The 23,503-nt window shown below is 46.6% G+C and overlaps 1 protein-coding gene across 1 annotated transcript in view; it reads left to right on the forward strand.

Moving 5' to 3' along the window:
• The window catches only part of UACA (uveal autoantigen with coiled-coil domains and ankyrin repeats), a 41,477-nt gene extending 19,095 nt beyond the window's left edge, over positions 1-22,382 (forward strand). Inside the window, exons 2-19 of the mRNA XM_018069576.2 lie at positions 5,674-5,807; positions 6,299-6,387; positions 6,833-6,897; positions 7,251-7,308; positions 7,803-7,873; positions 7,979-8,085; positions 8,930-9,111; positions 9,559-9,596; positions 9,938-10,024; positions 11,122-11,229; positions 12,231-12,263; positions 12,748-12,846; positions 13,048-13,084; positions 13,986-14,038; positions 15,220-17,898; positions 18,500-18,649; positions 19,719-19,784; positions 20,616-22,382. Coding sequence (XP_017925065.2) covers positions 5,710-5,807; positions 6,299-6,387; positions 6,833-6,897; positions 7,251-7,308; positions 7,803-7,873; positions 7,979-8,085; positions 8,930-9,111; positions 9,559-9,596; positions 9,938-10,024; positions 11,122-11,229; positions 12,231-12,263; positions 12,748-12,846; positions 13,048-13,084; positions 13,986-14,038; positions 15,220-17,898; positions 18,500-18,649; positions 19,719-19,784; positions 20,616-20,687 — 4,092 coding nt within the window. The 5' untranslated portion in view covers positions 5,674-5,709 and the 3' untranslated portion in view covers positions 20,688-22,382. The remainder of the gene's footprint in view (positions 1-5,673; positions 5,808-6,298; positions 6,388-6,832; positions 6,898-7,250; positions 7,309-7,802; positions 7,874-7,978; positions 8,086-8,929; positions 9,112-9,558; positions 9,597-9,937; positions 10,025-11,121; positions 11,230-12,230; positions 12,264-12,747; positions 12,847-13,047; positions 13,085-13,985; positions 14,039-15,219; positions 17,899-18,499; positions 18,650-19,718; positions 19,785-20,615) is intronic.
• The last annotated feature ends 1,121 nt before the right edge of the window (positions 22,383-23,503 follow it).

Genomic DNA, 23,503 nt, shown 5'->3' on the forward strand with positions numbered 1-23,503 from the left:
CCTGGGCTAGTGGAAGGTGTCCCTGCCCAGGGCAGGAGTGGGGACTGGATGGGCTTTGATCCCTTCCAGCCCAAACCAGTCTGGGATTCTATAAAGGCCTGTTGACAGGTTTGTGGGTTCCTGCTGTGGTGGTGCTGGCAGGGTGTCCCCAGAGCTGTGCTCTGTGCTGTGCTTATGTCACCCACTAATGGCATTAGTGGGGCCGTGTCCCGTTTGGGGTTTGCTGGTAATGGGATCAGCTGCTGGGCCCAGCTGTGACAGGACTGGGCTCACTTTCACAGCTTTAGCCCAGCTTGCAGGCTGAAGGGCTTAAGAGCTGCTTTGAATTACAGCTGGTATTTCTGAACTGGGTTGGATGACCTTAAAGCCCACCCAGTGCCACCCCCTGCCCTGGGCAGGGACACCTTCCACCAGCCCAGGTTGCTCCAAGTCCTGTCCAGTCTGGCCTGGGACACTTCCAGGGATCCAGGGGCAGCCACAGCTTCTCTGGGCAACCTGTGCCAGGACCTCCCCACCCTCACAGGGAAGGATTTCTTCCTAATACTTAATCTAAATCTCCTCTCTTTCAGTGTGAAGCCGTTCCCTTTGTCGTGTCACTGCATGTTGTTATGTAGTTAAGTTGTACAATTCCTTACCCAGGGCTGTCGAGGATGCTCAAAGCTCACCTGGACTCAAGGAAAAACTGGAGAAGTCAATACAGTGATTGGTTCAGGATCATTGGCATGTAGGTAGAATCCCTCTTGCCTGGAAGTTTCAGTCTTTCCCTGAGAGCCAGGAGGGCACTTGGAGCAGTATCCTGTTCCTGCTCAGTTCATGTTCTCTCTCTGAGCAGGGTGGTGTGTACACCCTGTGATGTCTCTCCATCCCTCCCAAGGGTGTTGGATCCCAGATGGATGCACAGAGTGTGCAGACACCCAGCGTGTCTGCTTCAGATAAATCCCTCAAAGTGAGGGCACGCCAGACACAAACTGCTGGGAAGGAGACTGCTTCTCATCCTAACAGATGGAGGAGGTGGGATACTCCTTATCTTTGGAGACCTGGAGTTGGGAAGGATTCCTGGCAGGCTGAGCTCAAAAAAACAGGTGCTCTGTGTTAATAAAACCCAGGTAATATTGGCCTTGGCCAGGCATCTGTGGGGTGGTGGGCAGGGTAGCACCTCCAGGGATCTGCACTGCTCATGTCTGAGGATGGTTCTGGTCTTTGTTCTGATAAACAACTCTGAACGGGCTCTAAACTTTGGTTACACTGAAAGAACACAACATGAGCACGTTTAAGTTGTTTCTACCCTTCAAGCTCCCTGGTTTCAGTGCCTTGGAGAACAGTTTAGTCAGTGGGAGTTTGTAGCTGGGCTGTTTCCTGGTGCTGCTCGGTGCTGATGGAGCCGTGGAAGCTGCTCTGTGCCTGACTGGAGCTGGGCAGGGCTGGGGAATGTGGTTTAGCAATCCTAAATCCTGTGGTCAGGACTGTCTCAGGAGGATCTCCAGCACAAAGGGGCTGCAGCTGACAGTCACAGGAATGCCTGCAGGCAGATAACGTGGAGACAAGTGAAACCTTTGGGATAAATGCTTTGGAGAAGACTCTGCACCTGGAAGCCACAGTCTTACCTACACTTCTCACCAAACTGATTTTGGTTAAATGGGCCTTTTCTGTTGCTGTCACTTGTGAAGTGTATTTATTTTTTTCCCTCCCCCCCAAAAAAAAGCCTTTTTTAGTTTGAGGAGACAGACTTGGTCCTGGTCAGAAGATGACACAGTCACTGCACTGTTTTGGAGTGGCTTTGTCACATGGGTACTAACTGCAGAGAGGGCTTGGAGCTTTCTTTGGGAAACACAATGATGCTGCAAGGCAAAGGCTGCTGCTCACAGCAGGGGATGTGGGATAGTTCAGGAATTACTGGGAAGGAGTGAATTAGGCCAAATATGAACAATTGGTTTTAAACCTCTTTGCTGAGAAGATCCATTTATTAGGCTATTTGCAATCTCTCCTGTGTGTCCTCCAGGGTGTGTGTGTGTGTGGATTTTCTGGCCCTGCACCAGGTTTTTCTCCTGCAGACAAAACAGTGCATTGCTTGCCTTGTTGACCTACTCCTCTAAATATGGCACTTGGGAGATCTCCATTTAAATTTAAAACTTGTGAAAGGGGACTCTCCTTCTCCCCTCCTGTTAATCATTGCGCTGTCACTGAATGTTTTCACAGCCTCTGTGACTCCTCTCGTTTCTCATGTTGGGAGACAGACTGGCAGCAGCAGTAAGCTGAAACCAGGTTCTATTCAGAAAGGGTTTCAGTGCTGTAAAAGGAGAATTTTTTTAAAGCAGAGGCATGTGTGTTTTCTAATTTGAAATGGGTTACATTTCTGTCAAAATAGGCTCATGCATTCCATCTGCTCCGCAGTTGTAACTGTCTGAAGTCTGAGCCTGAGTCTGGTTTCAGCTCTGTGGCCTGGTGGAATGGGGAAAAAGTGACTCCTGGGAGTATTTCAGTCCTCGTGTGTTATTAGTGGTGATAAGCGTGACCTTCCCCCCATGTCAGTGCACAGTTAATTTGACTAACGTGTTTGTTATTTTAGAGCGAGTGTTTGCCTGTCTGCGGAGCACAACAACCCCGCAGTAGGGTTTCCTGCGTGCCTGTCTCCTCAGTTAACACCAAACCTGCCCCGCATTACTCAGGGCAGGGGCACGCCGGGAATGCACTAATAGCCAGCGCTTCTATCCTGCCTGGCAAGGACCGGGCTATCAGAAAATAGATCAGCCTCGGGAGACTGTCTACGTATTGTTTACAAGATCTGCGGGGTCTGGGCAGTATTTCCCTGGGAGCCCCAGTGGCTCTGCCAGTTTGTCCCACACGACCACGGCTCTGGGAGGGTTCTGGGGAGCCCCGAGCGCGGCCGGACCCGCACACGGCTCCTCTGGCCGGGAGGTTTCCAAGAGTTATGAAGTCTGAAGATGATCCTGAAGATGGGGAGAATATCCTCGGGGATCCGAGCTAAGTGAGGGATGGAGCAGGATGAATCCAGGGCGGTGCAGAGGAGCCGTTTCTGGAAGCAGGCTGTGTGAGCTCGGGGCGCTGTGAGCGGCGGGAGCTGATGTGAGATAAACTGATCCCTCCTGCAGCACCAGGCTCAGAGTTCAGGATGATCTGTTGGTTTTCTTGTGCAGCTAAAGACACTGTAGGTATCTGAGCTTTCATATCCCTGGCAGTCATTTACAACTGCAAAAATGGGAAAGCTTGAATTGTGTAAATGTTTTATAGTGGGTACTGTTTAATTAATGTGTGTTGTATCTCTTAAACAACTTTTCCTGTGAGGAATTTTCCTTAAATGTGAGATGCATTTGTTAAATGGGTAATGATTTTATCATGGAATGGTTTGGATTGGAAGGGACTTAAAAACTCATCCTGTCCCACCCCTGCCCTGGGCAAGGGCATCTTCCACCAACCCAGGTTGCTCCAAGCCCCGTCCAACCTGGCCTTGGACACTTCCAGGGATCCAGGGGCAGCCACAGCTTCTCTGGGCAACCTGGGCCAGGGCCTGCCCACCCTCCCAGGGAAGGATTTCTTCTCACTATCCCATCCAACCCTGCCCTCTGGCAGTGGGAAGCCATTCTGTCTTGTCCTGGCACTCCAGGCCCTGTAAATGTAGAACATCACAGGCTATGGATACAATTTACTGAAGTGTTATAACCAAAGGGAAAAAATATGAAGGTGATGGATTTGTTTGGGTTTCTTTTTTAAGTAATGCATTTGTTAGTCAGAAGTTTTATTAAATGGGAGCAGGGAGGGGCTGGGGAGGATTTTCTGTAGATTTGGGTGAGTTTGTGGTGGCAGGTGTGAGCTGCAAAGATGCAGCTGGGCAATCCTGACCCGGTGACAGCCACTCAGGGTGGGATTCCTTTCCTGGGAGGATGGGAATGTGCCATGTGCAGAAGAATTTAGAGGGCACAGAGCTTGATGCTGTGTGTGCCCAGTCTCTGAGGTGTTTGAAATTAAAGCCTAAACCTGAGGAGGTGGCTTTGCAGAGGAACAGTGTCCCAGCTGGGAAGGGACTCTGGCATTCCCGGGCAGTGCAGGCAGAGTTTGCTGGGACTGGTGGTGTCACCAACACTGTGACTTCATTAGGCCAGGCTGGCTTGGCTTTCAGGCTAATGGATGTTTTAATTGATTGACAAATCAGTTCTGCACTTCAGCTGGGCAACACTGGTGGTAATGTCATTAGTGGTCTATTTTTATTACCTCATGTCGCTTTTAGCAAGTGTTGCACTGAGTAAGCTGTTGCTAAGCCTTCATGATTACTGTAATCTTGTTTGTTGTGAGAAAGGGGAGTAAAGATAATCACAGAGAATGGTTAGGGCTGGAAGGGCCCTCTGGAGATCATCCAGTCCAACCCCCTGCCAAGGCAGGGTCACCCAGAGCAGGTGACACGGGAATTCATCCAGGTGGGTTTGGAATTCCTCCAGAGAGGGAGATCCCACGCCCTCCCTGGGCAGCTGTTCCAGTGCTCTGCCACCCTTAAGGAAGGAAGTTCTTCCTCATGTTGAGGTGGAACTTCTTGTGGTTTAGTTTATGGCCATTGCTGCTTGTCCTGTCAGTGGGCACCACTGAAGAGTCTGGCACCATCCTCTGGCACCCTTGGAGATGTTTGTGTGGATTGATGAGATCCCCTCTCAGCCTTCTCTGGTCATGAGTGCAGTTCCAGTTTACAAATCACTACAGCTGCAGGTGGTGGCAGTGGGTTTTTGGGTCTGTTCTTTTTTGTGTACCCTCTTTTCCCTGGCACACCCTGGGTTGGGGTTACCTGTTTTAATGTTCTTTATTTGGTGAGGTGTGGAAATTCTGATCCACAGTGATAAGTAACCTTGTGCACCTACAGGCTACTTGTGTCTCACTGTTATCAACAAATTCTTTTGCTGTGCAGGGCTAGATTTGAATATAATACTCCTTTTTAGTCTTGTTCTTCAGTGTCCAGCTTGGCTGGGAGGTTTCTGTCACAGAACAGAAATTCCTGGAAAGCCCAAAGCCAGTCAGGAGGGGTGGTTTGGCAGTGAAGAGAACAAACTCTGTATTTTGGGGTGGGAGGCTTGGCCTGTGGCCTGAAATTCTAAATGTGAAGTAAACAAGGGAGAAGTGGGGGATGACGACTGTCTGGGGCTGAATGTGTGCTGGTCTATTTATAACTGCCTTGGACTTCCTTTGCCCTCTCCATTGCTTTGGGAATTGCAGGCTTTGAACTTTGAATTTCTTTCTTCTACAGCTCACTTCTCTTGACCATCACACTGGGGTAATTTTTGCCCCACTGCACAGTGTGACACAGCCAGGAAAAGCTTGTCCTGGTGCATGTGTTTAGAGCATCCATTCGCTGTTGAAATGTGAAAACTGAGCAAAGAATGAAGCAGGATGAGGAAAACCAAAGGAAGTTTGATCCTGAAGGTCTCCTTTAGGACAAAAGTGGCTTGACCAGGCTGCCTCTGAGCACTGTTCAGTTCTAAGAGCTGATTGAAATGTGCCAGTGATGTTGTGCACAAACAGCTGTGAACAGTTTGATGGGTGTGACTCCCTCTGCAGACCAAGCAATGCTTTGTTGTCTCCCCCATTTGTGTTAAGGTTCAACCTCTTATGGAGGTGCCCTCAGTGGATTGAAGGTGCCCCACAAACTCACGTTTCTGCTTCTCTCCTGCACAGCTGAACCCAGACTGGAACAAATACGATGACAGGTTAATGAAAGCAGCTGAAAGGGGAGATGTGGAGAAGGTTTCATCCATCCTGGCCAAGAAAGGAGTCAGTCCCACAAAGCTGGATGTGGAGGGGAGATCCGCGTAAGTGACTGCAGTGCTCCAGGAGGTGCTGGAAGCTACTGAAAATTCCTCAATTCCCAATCTTCTGCTTCTCTGAAAGCTTTTTTGAATCCCTAAATCTGTGTAATACCACATGTTCAATTCCAACATACTGAACTGGAGCACCAGCTGGCTCGGATGGGAAATCCTCAAACTGCCTTCGCTTCCAAGTGAAGATCAGTATTCAAATACTTGCTCTTGCCAGGTCTGAATATTAAAGAGAAATTGAAGCCACATTGATCTTTCACCTGGTTCACTGATTAGATAAATAATGGTTGTTTCTCAAGAAAGTTGTCTTGTTCCTTAAAGTAATATCTGCAGAACTCTCACCTGGATTTGGACACTGTCCAAAGCTGGGTTTGTGCCGTGTAATGCCTTCAGTGTGCAGCTGTTGGCTTTGGCTCTCCTGGCTAATACTGCCATTTTTATGTACAAAACAGCTGTGCTTAAGCAAGGTGTTTTCTCCTTTATAGATTCCATGTTGTAGCATCAAAGGGAAACCTGGACTGCTTGAACACCATCCTTGTCCACGGAGTTGATATCACGGCCACTGATGCTGCAGGTGGGCTCCCTCAGGGCTCCAGGGGCTGCTGGAAAATGTCCTCACCTGGGTTTTAATTTGGAATAGAGTTAAGCTGGACCACAGGATAGATCTTTCTCCTTTCTACAGTTGGCAAAAAGTTGATTTTCTGTGTGACTTGAAAACAGGAGAATTACAGAACTAATCTGGCCTCCTCTTTTCATGTGACAGTTTATTTTTGAAATGCTTTTGTGGAGCAATTTGCAGTTATTTTGAGGTTAAGCTCACTAATGAACTTAAACCCTTGGTTGCAGTTTCTCTAAAATAAGCAAAGACTGTGACAAAGGTGTGTACAAAAGGGATGACTTGGTTATAGACAGAATGGGAGGGGAACTGACACAGAGGGACTGTTGTATCTAAAATGATGTGAATATTCACTGAAAGTCCATTCAAAACAAATCCTGGATTGCTGTTGATCTGTTTTCAGGGAGAAATGCGTTGCATTTAGCTGCAAAATATGGACATGCCTTGTGTTTGCAGAAGCTCTTGCAGGTACTGAAAAATCCAGCTTGTCTTTTATTAATTGGAGGGGAAAGGAGATTTTAAATATACTGATTCAGAATTGGGATATGCCTTTCTTCTGTGATTTCTTTTTTAACCAATTAGAGTCTTTTTAAAAAATAAGACAGTGATGGGGAAAAGAGCTTTAATCTTTCATTAATGAAACAATATTGAGTGTTGTCTTAGGTTTGTGTGATATTTATTTTTGCTTCATTTATTCCTGGTCAGTTAATGCTCATTTGATTTATTTTTTTTTTTAATTTTTAATGGGTTCTTTTAAACTTCTGTTTATTTGATGCATGTCTCCATGCAGATGTAAGTGGCACGTTTTCTTATTTTAACAGTACAATTGTCCAACGGAGAATGTGGATCTCCAGGGAAGAACTGCTCTTCATGATGCAGGTGAGGGTTTTGCTTTTCTGGTAGCTGTATGTGAAACTAAGATTTAATTAATGGGTTAACTTTCAGATGGGCAGAATTCTTTTAGTTTTGGTGACTGTAGTAGGAGAGGGTGATTTATATTCTCGTGATGTTTGTCCTCAGTGATGAAGTTAACAGTCTTGGAGGTTGGAGGGGTGAGAGTCTCTTCTGATGCCTGTCAATTTTCTAGTGTGATGTTCAGCAGGAATCACGAGCAGAGTTTCAGAGCAGAGCTGTCAGGAGGATAAGATCCCTTCCCTCTGGGTTTTGTGCCCCCTCCTGGTGCTGCACAGTGTTGGGGCAGGAGGGTTTGGTTTCCTTCGGGCACTTTGGGGACGGGAGAACAAAGTTACAGAGCCTTGCAGTGCTTTAACTGAGCTGTGTGAGGTTTTGTGAGCCCAGTCTACCCAGGGAGGTGTCTGGGGTTGCCAGGGCTGTTCTCAGTAGTGTGACTCTCTCTCTGTCTCTCTCCAAAGCCATGTCAGACTGCTCCTCCAGCATCCAGCTCCTGTGCGACCACGGCGCCGTGGTGAACTCCAAGGATGGAGTGAGTCCTGCTCTTCCCCTTCTCCTGCACAAACCCTGGGGCAGTTCTTGTGCTTCCTCTGCTTCCTCTCCCTTTCCTCATGTCTTTCCCCCTCCCTGTCTCCAGGATGGGAGGACGCCCCTGGTGCTGGCCACTCAGATGTGTCGTCCCACAGTCTGTCAGCTGCTGATAGACAGAGGAGCAGATGTCAATGCCAGGGACAAACAGAACAGGTAAGGCACATGGGGGGTTGCTGGAATAACTGCTGGTGTTTGAAGGGTGGAAAGCTGCCCCTTAGCTCTCAGGCTACAGAATACATGTACTAAATTTGGGGAGAAAGACCCCTTATTTTATTGCTTCTCGTTGCACCTAAAACACACCCAGGCTTGTTCCTGCCAGCAGAGAACCTGTGGTTGGTTGTTTTGAGAGTTTGTGTCCAAAGCTGCATCTTGCACCCTTTGGGATCAATGTGCAAAATGGGTCATGACAAAAGGGGGGCTTTGTCAAGAACTCCTGAGTCCACTGGAGCTCTGAAGGGACCTCAAGGCCTTGAGGGGTTTCTTTCTGGGCCAGGGGAGGGGGTTTCTCTTTGTAGCTGCTGCTTCAGCCAGTTATTTCTTGGAGGATTCCTGCCTGGTGGCCGAGGGACGTGAGGCTGCCATGGGACAAAGCCTGGCTACTCCCATGGCACGTCCTGCAGTTGGGAAGTGTTTGGGAAGCGTTGCCAGGGCTCCCAGGTGCTCCCCTCTCCAGACTTTGTCTAAACTCCTCAGCTCATGTTTGTTGTGTCTGTCGAGATTTGTATCTAATAGAGGAAGCCAAAGTTTTCAAAACACTGGGAGACTCAGAGGCAGCACGTTTGTGTTGCTTTCATGAAAATACTGTTATTGTAGTGGGTTTGTTTGCTTTCTAACAAATATTTAAAGGTTGGCTAAATGACTTTTTAAAGCTGTTTCCTCTCCGGATAGAGGGAAGGTGTCTTGGCTGTGATTAGCCACGAAAGCACAAGGGATCCTCTGTGTAAGAGCTGCTCCCTCCAGCGAGGGCTCCCCCGAGCTCACCCCTCTCTCCCCCCAGGACTGCCCTCATGCTGGGCTGTGAGTACGGCTGCAGGGATGCCGTGGAGGTTTTGCTCAGGAATGGTGCGGATGTGAGTTTGACTGATGGCCTTGGGCATGACTGTGCTTACTATGCCAGGATTGGGGACAATATTGACATTTTGGCTTTAATAAAAGCTGCCCTTGAGGACTCCGGCAAAGGTAGGAGGAACCTGGTTGTGCCACTTTGCTCTTTGGGTTGAACTGTGTGTCCCCACTGCTGTGTCTGCAGGGACTGCTTTTGCTGTGGTCCTTTGGCCACAGAGCTGATAAACTGCCTCTTTGGGTGGGGAAAGAAAGTTTTTGGGCTTGTGTTTGGTTGTAGTAAAGCTTTTAAGGTAAATGCAGGCTCTGATGCCTCAAGGGGTTAACATTGCTGAGCCTGGCATTGCAGGATTGATCACTGGAGTTTTCAGCCTTATTTATAGAAAAACTTTGCTTTTGTGCATGTTTCCAAGTTTGATTAACTGGGGGGGGTGGTGAACTATTTTTTTTTGAAATGTCCTCCCAGCATGGAAAGTGGATAGAATTAGCTGAATGTGTTGCATTGTTGCCTGAATCTGAATGAAATGTGTTTTGTAACTTCCTGGTTTTGTGGTGCTTTTTTAGGAAGAGACAGCATGAAGAAAGGGCAGGCTGAGCAAAAGGTAAGTATCTGATTAGGATTGTGCTGTGATACAAAACTATTCAGTATTTTATGATTCTGAACTTTATCTGTAGCTGGGATCAGATGGTGTGGCTGGTTCTGTGTGAAAAATATTCCATGATGTGCATATTCAGGATTAGAGTTTTGACAAGCCTCCCATTTGTGTGGGGATGAGATCATGGGTGACCTCTTGTTGTGAAGCAAGCTGTCAAAATGGGAATGTTGTAGGATTGCTCCCCGTGGAAGCTGAAAGGGGTGTGGGAGCAGCCTGTTATCCCCAGAAAAGGGTGTCTGCAGGACACAACAGGAGCACAAATTCATGTTTCACTGCTGTATTTACAGATTAGCAACATGTCACAGAAGTGGAGTCGGGGGTTTGTGCAGGAGGAGGTGAATGTCAAACTGTATCAGAAGGAACCCAGTGCTCAGGTAAGAGGAGGATTCCTGTGACTTGGGTGTTCCCACGTGGGTAATGAACCAGATGAACTAAAGAAAGATGAGCTTGCAAAGGAAGCACTAATGATTCCATTAAGAAAGGTCATATATTGCTGTTTACTTAAAACTTAATTGCCTGACTGTGGAATGTGGCAATTATGCAGATAAGCTGTAAACTTCTTTCAGGAAGAATACTTTTTGTGTAATAAATAATTGCAAGTCTCCATAACCTTTCCTACCTCTGTCTCTGCAGTAACATCAGAGTCACAAACCAGCAAGATTTATTTTTTCAGCACTCTCAAGAGATGTATGTTTGTGTCATACTCAAAGTAATCTGTGTCACAGTTCTACCAACCAGCATTAATTTCCCATCCCCTTCCTATGTCATTACAGTTTTCAAAAAGGTAAACAGCGTTTTAAGCCAAGGGGAACAAAGCCCTGAAAAACTGAGGCCTTCACTCTGAAATGCTTTGTAATGGGAGGATAAAGATCTCTGTCCTCTGGGGGGGCTGAAGCAGCTCCACAGTTAAGGCAGCGATTTCAGGCAAGAGTTAAAGGTGCTTTGTGTTGGCATGTGAGCACTGGCTGACTGAGGCACAAGGACCCATCACTGGGTTGGATTTGGATGTCACTGGGGTGGTTCTGGTGGCTGCTGGAACAGTTTCACACTGAAAGGCTGCTCTGCTGCACGGGCTTTTCCAGGGCACCTCTGGCTGCAGAGGTTGGTGGCAGGAGCTGGTTTAACAGGAGCTGTTTGTACGTGTTAACAGACACAGATAAGCAGCTCTTGAGGGCTGTCAGCACCCAGGGTGACCCCACTCTGCTCCTCCTTCCACAACCTGTGTGTGCACTGACAGGAATGAGCTGTCTGGAGCTCAGGGGCCTGAAGGCTCAGGAGTCTGTGCTTGTGTAAACCTTGAGAACACTCCTGACCTGGAGAGAGGCCACAGAACCATCAGGGGACTCCTTAGGCAAGGCTTGGAGCCTTTAGTGGCTTGTTAAAACTGCTGGTTCAGGTTCTTTACCTTTCCCAAGGTGTGTGCAGTGTGGTGGCCTTTATGTATTTATTAATCTCATGTTTTACTTTTAAGGACTTGGAGCTGGAAAACCAAGATTTGAAAGATCGGATGAGAGAAGTGCAGGAGGAGCAAAGGATGTTGCTGGACAGAATCAGTGGGCTACAAATGCAGCTGAATGAGGTAAACCAGGGCTTGGAATAACCTGACTTGAAAGCTGGGATAACCCCCTGATGCTGACAGTAGGAGTAGAAAGAAAAGTGCATGAAATTAGGACGAGGTCTTCATTCCTTTTCTGGGAATTACTGCTCTGTGTCACTCGTTTTCTGCTGCTGCAAAAGCCTTTGGTCTGGTAGTAATATTCAGGACTTGTAGTAATATCCAAACTGTGAGCAGACCTGTATCACTCACTGATACCCACAAATTTGAGCAATAACATTCCTGGCTCTGCCTCACAGTGCAGGAGGAGCCTCGGGGTGTCCTGGCAGGCTGTAATTTGGAGACTGAACCTCATCTGCCCAATTAAATGTAGGTGGTGTGTGGCAGTACTTTACCATCTGCTGATTTTCCAGCTGTTATTGGAAGTGGAAGCAGAGAGGAAAAAGTCTTCAACTGGCAAGAAAACAAACCCAAAGTCCTCAATGGGAATTTCTCATGCAATTTTTTTTTTTTTTTTAATCCCTCTCCTTAGAGCTGAGCATGACCAGCAGAAAGAAAATAAAACCAGGATTTTTTTTTTTGCTGGTTTTTTTATTTGTGGAGGCTCATGTTTGTTTCTTTACTGAATTTTGTAGAGGTACATTTGTGCAGCTCTTCCTAAATGCAGCACAGGGATAGAAAGAATTTCTTCTTGGAATCACTGCCTTGTGAGCTTCTCTCTTCAGCATTGCCTTTATAAAATAAACTTCTTAATAGTCACTTTCCAAAATCAGCAAACTTCTTCTGAAGTTGTACTTTTCTGCTTCAGTAGTGTCTGATTCAGATAATTGAGGAATGTTCCAGTTTATGGGGACATGTCTCTGTCAGACATCCCTAACTCCTGTTTAACCTCTGGCAGGGGAGATAAAGCTGGATGGGGAGCATTAGGAACTGGGGTGGATTTCTCAGCTGTTGAACTGTGTACAAGCCCCTTAAACATCATTGACAAAATGATTTGGGGGGGATTTTTTTTGTTATTTTCACAGGAGCAAATGTTTGCAGATGATCTTGAGAATGAGGTACGATATGTCACCTGCACTGGGAAATAGGGGAAGCAACTCTCTCATTTCAGTAATGTATTTAAAACTACAGAGGAAATAAATGCTGCCTAAAAATGCTAAATGAAGTATCTGCTGCTCTGTGTCAGTTTGTACAGCTGCACAGCATTTCTAGTACTACAGATAATATATGTCATTCCTGTGGCACCTTTAAAGCAAACTTAATGTTATAATTATCTCTAGTGACTTTCAGTAATGCAAAACTAATAAGTGTGAATAAATTAAGCAACAGCAGATTATGTTGGTGCACATTCTTGACTCATTCTTCAAGACTCCTCTTGTAGAGAAGCAGTCTTGTGGAAGAACTTCAACATAAAATTTTAGGGGTTCTCTCAGTGCTGACCTTGGTTGAAGTTCTCCCTAAACTCTTTAAAAAGTTGCTCGAGATCTTACAAATCTGTCCCTTCTTGTGGCTTTGGCTATTTGGCACTTCTTTCTCTTTCAGAAGGATGAGTTGAAGAAAATCCTCACTGCCAAGGAGAAGCAGCAGGAGGAAAGCTTGAGGACTATTGAGGCTCTCAAAGCTAAGCTCAAATATTATGAAGTACGTTCATTGATTTGAAATGTGATAGAGCAATTGAGATTTGCAGCAGTAAATACTTTAAACACTTTAAACTGTTGAAAGTCCTAAGTGGTTATTGCCTTGTAAGATCCTTCCCTGCCCTTTAATCCCTAGTTTAACCTATACCAAAAGTTTAAAGCAAATTCTCAGCTTCATTTTGCATTTCTTGCTGTTTGATTTTAGGGGGACTCTGTGGGGTCTGGAAGTAACTTTGGAACTAGTAAGTACAGTAAATTCTCAAAGCTTTCCATGCCTGGGGCAGTGTTAGAATACACAGACAAAGGGGGTTTTTTGCCATCTCTTCATAATGTTGGCCTTAAATCAGCCAAGCCTGGTGTCCCCCCGAGCCCTGGGAGCAGAGTGAGCTGGGCACGGGTGTGTTGGTGGGTGGGTGCCAGGGCACTGCCATCAGTCTCACAGTGACTGGCCTTGTGAAATGTGAACTGTGACTCTGCTGCATCTCCTAATAACGTGAAAAACAAGCTGAGCAAGATCCCTGCTCCCCGTGGAGCTCCCCTTTCCATCCCTCATCCCTCAAACAATGCTCCTGTCTGGCTTAGCACCAGCAAACTGGTCAGTGGCAAGGCTTGAGTGGAGCAGGTTTGGCTTCAGATCACAAGCCCTCAGTTTACACTCCTCTCAGAAATAATTCCATTTCCACAAACTGGAGTCTTTTGCATCCAGCTTGGTCACAGACCTGCCTTGCACTTGGGTAACTAAACAGCTCATGACAGATTAAATAACATTTTGAGAGCTGTTTGGCTGCCTGTCAGGAGGAATCATTTCTTTGGAGTGCAAGGAGATGCTTTTCCCTGGTGTGCTCATGTGCAGACCTGCAGCTGGGGGGAGGTGGCTTCCAGGACACTTCTGCAGAACAATTTACCCAGCCTGGCACAACAGTAATTTTTCCAAGGTTTTCTTTACCTTAGGAGGGCTTTGTCCAGACTTTTTATGTGACTCAATTAAGGAGGAATTGTTTTAATACCAAGTACTTAAACACCAACCTTCAGCCTTGCATGGCCCCATTGGACAGACTGAAATTAGGAAGGAAAATCGTAGTTCTTGTGATTGTGTTACTGTTTTTAACCAGAACCTAAATGCCATTTGCTCTGAAAATCTAGGAAAGGAAGATGCAGTAGTTAAACAAGGCCAAGCATTTGCCATGGAATCACAGGTAAGAAATATTTTACCACTGGAGATAATTCTGAGATAGTAATGCTGGGAAAGCTGAATGTCCTCATAAATGTAAGTTTGCTGAGCGTTGCTTCTGAACACAAAATTTTGAGGCATCCTCACTCTTCCATGTTAATTTTTACCTGCTGGTGCCCTCTAGAGTCCTGTCTGTGACAGGGCTTTAAATACTAGGGAGTTTGGGTGCTGAATGGTCTGTAATGAGCTTTCTCAAACCCGGATCAACTGTCACAGGGTAAAGTGCAATTGGGTTTCCATCTCCATGATTTTTCCCTGCTTTAAATTTGGGTAATATTCAGAAGATTTCTTTTTCCTGCCAGCTATGTGATCGTTTCCTGACAATTCTGTTTGGTAGCTGTCAACTTTTTAAAGCAACAATTCCAGTGCAAACAAGGCCTGTCAGACCCTTGGGGGTGGAACGAGATGGTCTTTAAGGTCCTTCCCAACCCAAGCTCCTCTAGAATTCCAAATGACTGTATTCCTCAGTCTTTTCAGCAAGAGGGTTCTGTTAACCATGGCACACTCTGCTCTGATTCCTTATAAAATTATTTTCACGTGCTTGAGGGATGGGGGAAATCTCTTAATAAATTAAATTTGTTCAGGCAGATGAGTGATTAAATATGAATAGCATAACAAGGGGAATGGAATTAATATACTACACCTGCACTTTAATGTCAGTGGGGTCTGATGAGTTTGGATTTAGGTTCAGATGAGATATTGGGAAGGAATTGTTCCCTGTGAGGGTGGGGAGGCCCTGGCACAGGTTGCCCAGAGAAGCTGTGGCTGCCCCATCCCTGGAAGTGTCCCAGGCCAGACTGGATGGGACTTGGAGCAACCTGGGACAGTGGTAGGATGAGATGGGCTTTAATGTCCCTTCCAACCCAAACTTTCCTGGGGTTGGGAAACAATAATGTAGAGCTGTATTCAAGATTTTTACTGTTAGAAGCTGAAATGCCTGTTCTGTAATATGGGCAAGAATAACTTAGTGCAATTTTAAGGGAGAAGGAAATCTCTTGTACAGGTTATGCTCAGATGAACAGGGATTTAAGACAGTTCTGTATGGGACAATTCACATATTAAAATGTGATAATAATAAACAATAAACACATGAAAATGACTTTTCAAACTTGTAAACACGTGGTTTTTGTGCCAATTTCCCTCCAGTCCAGGTCTATGCTGAGGCCCCTGGAGCTGTCCCTGCCAGTCCAATCACCCAGTTCAGAGAAGGAAACCTTAAAGAAAGAACTTGACAACCTGAGGAGCTGCTTTGGGGCAGCCAAGGAAGAAATCAGCAAACTGCAGAGGGAACTGTCCCTCAAGGCATCAGAGTGTAAAGCTTTGGCATCAGAGTGTGAGAGAACCAAGGTGGAATCTGACGGGCAGATAAAGCAGCTGGAAGATGCTTTGAAAGACGTTCAGAAAAGGATGTTTGACTCTGAAGGCAAAGTGAAGCAAATGCAGAGCCACTTCCTGGCTCTGAAGGACCACCTGACCAACGAGGTGGCCTCGGGGAGCACCAGGGTGGCAGAGGAGCTCAGGGAGCAGCTGAAGGAGATGAAAACCAAGTACGAGGGGGCCTCTGCTGAAGTGGGAAAACTGAGGAACCAGATTAAGCAGAACGAACTGCTGGTGGAAGAATTCAAGAGGGACGAAGGAAGGCTGGTGGAGGAAAACAAGAGGTTGCAGAAGGAAGTTGTCAAGTTGGAGATGGAGCGAGATAAAAGGGGGAGGAACGTCACGGAGTTGGAAGGGCAGCTCAGAGAAACGGCGGCCAAGCTGGCCCAGTCTGTGACTGCAGAGAGGTTTGAGAACATGAAGAGTTTGCTGTCAAACGAGGTGAATGAGAAAGCCAGGAGGTTATCAGAGCTGGAAGGAGAGCGGGAGAAACTGCAGGCAGAGACTGTGCTTTTGAAGAGGGAATGTGAGAGCCAGAAAGCTGCCCTGGCTCAGCACGTCAGGCCGGAGGAGCACGAGCACGTGAGGAGTGGGCTGGAGCAAAGGAACCAGGAGCTTGGGAAGGTGGTTTCTGAGGTGTCACAGAAGAACGAGACTCTGCAGAAGGAACTCGAAAGGTTGCAGGCTGATAACAAGATGCTGAAGCAGCAAGTCCAAGTGCTAAAAACTGAAATTAAAAGCCAGAATGTGCCTTTAAAAATTCATGAAGAATTGAAGAAAACGAACGATCGGGCTGTGGGGGACCTGACCAAAAAGCTGTTTGAATTAACAAAGAAGTACAATGAAAGCAAAGCGGAAGCTGAAAAGCTGCTGGCAGAGAAGAACAACTTAAGTGAGAATATTGGCCACTTCCAAGCTGTGTATGTGTCTCCAGAGCAGCACAAAAAAGAAGTGGAAGCTTTGAAATCTAATGGGATCGAGCTTGAAAAGCAGCTCGTTGAGCTTCAGAAAAAATATGATGATGAACAGGCAAAAGTGTGCAAACTGGTGTCTGAGAACACAGTCATAAGGGAGACCCTGAGGGATCAGTATGTGCTGGCTACGACACACGAGGAGGTTAAATCAGTCCTGAACAACACCCTGGAAAAGACCAACGGGGAGCTGTCAGACCTGAAGGGGAAAATTGGGGAGATAAAGCATGAATTCCTGAAGGTAAACGAGGAAAATGGAGCTTTGAAAAACAAGGTGAAACTCTTACAGGATCAGTTAAAAACGGAGTATATAAGTTTAAAAGATCACGAAAGTACAGTAAGTGCTTTAAATAAAAGTGTGCACGAGCTGCAGGAGAGCAATGCTGCGGTCAGGGCTGAGTGTCACAGGGGGCAGGAGGAGATTTCACAGTTGCATGCGGAAATTGAGGCCCAAAAGAAGGAGCTGGACACAATTCAAGAGTGCATAAAGTCAAAATACGCCCCGGTTGCCTCCTTTGAGGACAGAGAGCAGAGCTTTGAAGCCACAGTGAAGGAATTGAGGGCACAGTTGCAGGAACAGGAGCAGAAGTGCAAGGAAAGTGAGGAGGAGACCAAGAAGTTCAAAGAGGAGAATGAAAAGCTCAAAAATGGCTTTTTGTCCATCCAGAATGACTTGCAGCAGAATTACATCCTGGCTGAGAAATCCCACGAGATGGAGAAGGTGTTTGCGAGCAGGATGGAGGAGCTGAACGAGCAGCTGAGAGGGTTGGTACGGAAATACACGGGGCAGGAGGAGCAGGGAGGGGACCTGCAGGAGCCCAGGGCTCTGCAGCCTCAGCACCTCTCAGGAGAACACATGGAGGCCTTGAAGGAGGCTCTGGGTCACACCGTGGAGGACCTGAAGGAAGCCCTCAGGAGTAAGAAGGAATGTTACGAGAAGGAAACGCTAAAAGTAGGAGAGCTGCAGCAGGAACTGTCAGCTCTGAAGAAGTCTTCAGTACCTCTGGTGGAACATACACAGATGAAGGAAATGCTGGAACGAGAAATGGCAGCAGTCAAAGCCAGCTTGAAAGAAAAGGAGGGAGAAAACCAAGTGAAGAGCGAGGAAATGTCGAAGCTGCAGGCTGAGCTCCAGCTGAGCCAACAGGCCCTGGCGGAGCTGGGGAGCAGGGAAGTGGTTGGCATGGCAGAGTACACCTCCATGAAGAGCTCTCTGGAGGCCCAGATCAGCAGCATGGCTGAAAATCTGTCCAGCATGAGTAAGAAGTACGAGGAGGCGTGTGAGGAGGCTCTGCAGGCGAGGAGGAGCGAGCTGTCCCTGAAGGATGAGAAGGAGCTGCTCCAGCTGCGGAGCTGCAGCATCGAGCAGGAAATCAAAGACCAGAAGGAAAGGTGTGATAAATCACTGACAACCATTATTGACCTGCAGAAGAGAATCCAGGAGTCTGCAAAGCAGGTGGAAGCCAAGGATAACAAGGTGGGATGTGGCAGTTAATGCTCCTGATGTTCTCAGTTCAGCAGGGAGGGATCAGGCTGCAAATGCAGCTCCCGAGGTGTTCCAGCAAAACCTTGTGCTGAGCATCAGGTCCCCAGGACAGGCCCAAATCAGATGAAGTCCTGGTTTTGCATTATACTAAGTTATTTGTTTGTTTTTTTTTTTTAATCCCTCATATATTTTGGACATCACATGTAGTATTTAAATTCTATTAAAGCTTCAGACTTTTGGGGTATCATTCCATTGGAGCCGTGTTTGTTGAGCATCTCTGGCTTGCCTTCTGATGGGTCACTGTTCTCTTTAGAAGTTAGGCTAGAATATCTTTAGCTACTCACTTTTTTTGTTGCTTCTGTTGCTGGCTGACCTCCAGGGCCCATACCTGACACATCTCAGTGCCAGGAAGCACAGTGTGACCCAGCATGTCGTGAAAACAAAGTCCTTTGTCTCAGTGAAGTCTCTTAGCAAGCTGGGACAAAGACCCTTCAACGCTTGCTGGTCTTCATCAGACTACCAGGAACATTAAAGAACATTAGTTTTTGGTGATACATCCTTAAATGAGGTGTTTTTTGTGCTCTCTTTAAAGATCACAGAGCTGCTCAACGACGTGGAGCGGTTAAAACAGGCTCTCAACGGGCTGTCTCAGCTCACGTACACCGGGATCCCCTCCAAGAGGCAGAACCAGCAGGTGGAAACGCTCCAGAACCAAGTGAAAGCACTCCAGCAGCAGCTGGCTGTAAGTACTCACCCAAGGTGTTGTCTGACGTGCAGTAGCAGTGCTCAGTTCCTTGGATAAACAGGGAGATGTGGCTGTGGCTGCTGGAGCAGGGGGTGGCTGCAGGCTGAGGCTTTGCAACTGCAGCAGTCATCATTTTGTTCTTTTTTTTTTTTTTTTAATTCCCCTGAGTTCTTGCTTCTCTCTAGTTGTTTGTTTGTTTTTTTTTTTGCTTTCTTCTGCATTTTGAGTCGCAACATTTGGGAGCTTTTCCAGGTGAAAAGGACACAAACAATTTAGAGAGAATTTGTGCTTAGAGAGAGAATTTGTGCCTACAAGATGCTCTGCTCTAGTTCACACCAGGACCATTTCTGAATGCAAGCTCAGTTTTAACACTTCCTTGCAGAAACCCAGCCATGTATTTTTTCTCACTTTTATCGAGTGAGATGGTCCTTTCGTAATGGATTTTACTTGTGTTCCCTTGGCTGCAAACCCTGAAGTGTTGCTTATCATGAAGTGCTGCCAATGAGGGGGAGCACATCCTGCTCAGTGCTGGGATTTGGTGCACACGCAGGTTTTTGGCCCCTGTGACTTCAGTAGAGCTCATAATTAAAGCCCTGAGTGTGAGCAAAGTTAGTTATCCTTCTTCTGTACAGATTTACAAACACATCTTTAATACTGTTTGCAGGGTTGACCCTTGTAAGGCAAAGAGTTCTTAAATTTGGTGGTTTTAAACAAACAGCTGATGCTGGTGATGAAACAAGTGTGCAGGGCCAGGAGTTGGACTTTGATGGTCCCAGTAGGCCCCTTCCAACCTGGGATATTCTGGGATTCTGTGATCTCAGCCCCCAGGCTGGCTCTGGCAGCCTCTCAGCAAAATTGGTTTGCTGCAAGTGAGAAATAACAAAAAAAAAAAAAAAGAAAAAAAGAAGCAAAGACTTTTTTTTCTTGGTTAATGGAGGGGGTATAACTTTGACTTTGAAACTGAGCTTTGGCTGGTCTGTCAGGGCACAAAACCAAGTGCCCAGAGTTGGCAGTGGGCAAGAGCAGATGCTGAATGCCTGATTTCCCCTCTCCCTGTCTCTCCCAGGACGCCAAGAGGCAGCACCAGGAGGTGGTTTCGGTGTATCGGACGCACCTTCTCAGTGCTGTGCAGGTACGACTGTCCCTGGCACTGTCCTGCTCTGTCACCTCGCTGTGGGACACCCCTGGGGGTGTTTCTGACTGCAGCACCCCTTGGGTGGCTGAGGGCACTGGGTTTGTTCAGCTGGAGGAGGCTGAGGGGGACTCGCTGGGGCTGCAGCTCCATCTCTGCTCTGGGACCAGGGACAGCACCCAGGGAATGGCTGGAGCTGGGTCAGGGCAGGCTCAGGGTGGATCTCAGGACAAGGTTCTTCCCCCAGAGGGTGGTTGGGCACTGACCAGGCTCCCCAGGGCAGTGGGCACAGCCCCAAGGCTGCCAGAGCTCCAGGAGGGTTTGGACAACACTCTCAGGGACAGGGGGGGAATTGTTGAGGTGTCTGTGCAGGACCAGGGGTTGGACTGGATGGTCCTTTTGGGTCCTTCCAACTCAGAATATTTCATGATTCTGTGACCTCAAACTTGAAACTGGCATCAAGTGCCTGCTTTCACGTGGAGAGTTTTAATTTAGAATGGACTGATCCAACAAAAACCCAAACCCATGTCATTTGTGAGCCTTACTGATGTGTTCTTAATTCTGCTCCAGCCCAGGGAATCCTGGAGTGTTTTGAGACTGTAATTTTTTTCCCACACGATATTTTCATAAAGGAAACTGCTGTGTCAGAGAGATCCATGAGGGAAAAAACACAGGATCCCCAAAGTATTTCAGAATTTCCCAGCCTGTGGTAAAAACACAGAAATAAGTCAAGACTTTGGGGTGATTTTGAAGAGTCTCCTAATGCTGGTGATGGATGGTTGGTGTTTGATGGGATTTTAAATATTTTTGGCTAAATGTTTGCCTCTCCAGGGCCACATGGATGAGGATGTCCAGGCTGCTCTGCTCCAGATCATCCGGATGAGACAGGGACTGGTTTGCTGACCTGCTGTGGCTGTGGGAGGGAGAACCTCCATGGCATTTATATAATGGTGATGATGTAGCTGCAATTAGAACCTCCCAGTATGAAACAACTTACAAAGCTGAAGCATTTTCTTCTTGTAAAACACTAAACCAGGGCTCCATTTCAGGCCTGACTCCTTTTGCATTAATGAATAAAAGATGTAGAACATCTTTTAAAACTGGTGTCAAACTGACTGTCAAAATGATGACATAGTAGCTAAATTATTTTAATGTCTGATTGACCCTTACTAAAGCAAGGCCTACACCCAGAGCCTCCACTTTACCCTCTGACTTGAACTCTCGTGGTGTGGTTAAAAATAAACTGTTCACAGGAGCGTGGCTGAGTATTGGGGCTGTATCTCCTTTAATGATTAAGAGAAGGTGGCTAATTGGTCACATTAGCTGGCCAGGGTGTGCTGTGACACAAAGTCAGCTGCAGAGGTAGATAGAAGGTGTTTAGGTGTCTGTTGTAACTTGGCTGGCCAAGTTACAGCCTTTATTTAATATATAAGCTTAAGATTTAGTGCCTTTGCTTTTTACAAGACTTAAAAAATCAGGTGTTTCCATCAGAACACTAACACTCCCCTTCCCTCTCCCCCAAAATCTTTCCCGAGTGCTTTAATACTGATTCCTGCAGGCTGGAAGGGTGGAACTGGGGTGTCCTGGTTTGTGGCACAGCGTTTTGATTCCAGTGCCACAGTCCTGCTGCTGGATGATTTCATCCTTCATTAGGCCTGGGGGGTGTAGGCAGAGCAGCTCATTAAGCTGCACAACACTTCAGGTATTGGATTTTCAAACGCCAGCTCCTGGAATTTTAAGGTGTAAATTATGTACTGTAATCTTATTTATGGGGGAAGATGCCAATAGTGAGGGGATTAATGCAAGGAGAATTTTTAATTGCTCGGAATCTACCCAATAAACAAGGCTGCATTTTTAAGTGAAGGATGGTGCTTCCACAAGGAAGTTTAATGAAAGAAAACATGAAATTTGGGACTGTTTGAAGGAAGTAATTGAAAAATGAGCCTGGTAATGAATGGGGCTGTTTTAAACTGAGCAAGGCCTGTGCTGACCTCAGCCTGCTTGGCTAAAGCTTGTGCTGATAACCACCAGGTGGGAATCTGGCATCCTGAGGCAGAGGAGACTCTTCCTCTCCCATAGTTCTTAAAAATAAGGACTGAAGTCAGAGTGCAGAGTTCCCTGCTTGGTTTTAACTGGGCTCCCCAGCCAGCTGCACCTCCCAGGCCTCCCTTTTTTATTAGTAGTATTATGTTTCTTTCCTTTTTTTATCCCTTTTTGGGCAGAGTCTTGTAGAATTGAAGAGGCAACTGCCACGTGGAGGCTCCAGACAGTGAGGGATGTGCAGGGCAGTTTTTATTCTAGAAATACACTTAATATATTTACTAAATATGTGTCTGTAGTTGAACAGATCTGCTGCTGCTTTCCTTTAATTTCTTAGAGGACTATTACAGAAAACATCTCAGTGTATAGATGTTCCTTTTTAGCCAAACTCTTTTATGATTGCATCACTTGAAACTTTTTGGAGAGGATTTGTTTTGTTATACTAACTCTGGCATATTTTGATATTGTATCAAAATGTTCCTTAGCCGGGGGGTTCTCTGGAAGTTTTTCTAAATCTCTCCCATTTTACATCATCAATAAATTGGTTTTTTCTTTTTATTTTGGTATCGTAGTGGTCAATTCTCTTAAAGGTAAAGAAACAGAAGTAGTTTGGCAAAGTAGTTTGGGTGTGAAGGGTGTTGAAGTGGCCTGGATGATCCCAAATACCAGGTAACACCTTTGGGGTTTAAATTCTGTTTGGGTTATTGTGCTTTTCTGTCTGTTTTCAGAGTGAGTTATGGTAAAATTTTGGTGACATTGGTGAAGACCCAGAACTTCTACAGGTTAATTCTTCAGGGTAAATCCAGTCTGGTCACTTCTACACCAAACAGGGCAAGTTGTCTGTCAGTTGTTGGATCTGGGGGTGAGCCAGGGAAGTTTTGTTACTGCTTTTAATGAAAGAATATTCACTGAACTTACCCTGCTGCTGGTTCTGTGCTGAGCCACATCTGCAAATAATTCCTTGGCACCTCCAGAGTCCCTTCACTTGGTGGGACCTGAAAGGGAAGGGCTGTAACTTCACCATCAGCTGAATTCAGTTTTGGGATATTCGGATTATCTCATCCATTATCTCTTCCCAACTGAGAAGAAAGTCCTACTTTAGAAATCAATGCAAGCTGAGGTGTCACAGAAATGAGAAACCAAAGGTGAATTTCCTTGGGAATGCTGGAGTTCACTATTCCAGGTGACACCTGGTGGCTCAGACTCTTCCCTCGGTGTGGGTGATCCTGGAAAATCAGCATGGAGAGAGCAAACCTTTGGGCTTTAATAGGTGTGGGTTGTCTAAATCCTGTACAAATGGGGGTGTCTCCAGGCTCAGAGAGGAACGAGTCCCTTGGCAATGCTGAATAAAAATGTGGGGGTGAATGGACTCGTGGAGGTGAAGGTAAAACCTGGGCTGTGTCAGTGACATTCCCGTGGCAGGGATGATCCCTGTGGCTGTGGGAGTCACCCAGGAGCTGTCCCCTCCCCAGGGAAGGAAGCTTTCCATTTCCATGGACAACAGTGCTGAGGAGTGAAAGGAAGAAAGGGGAGGGCCCCCAAATGTCAGATATAAATGAAATGCACCTGAGAGGCCTCCCAGGGCGTTTGGGATCTGTCCTTGGGATCTGTCCCTGGAACAGCAGAGCAGCATTACCAAGGTAATGGGGCCTGGAGCTGATTGCTGGCACAGTGTTCTG

Source organism: Manacus vitellinus, unplaced genomic scaffold (genome assembly GCF_001715985.3).
Source record: "Manacus vitellinus isolate BGI_N305 unplaced genomic scaffold, ASM171598v3 scaffold_16_pilon, whole genome shotgun sequence".
Taxonomy (NCBI): Eukaryota; Metazoa; Chordata; class Aves; order Passeriformes; family Pipridae; genus Manacus; species Manacus vitellinus.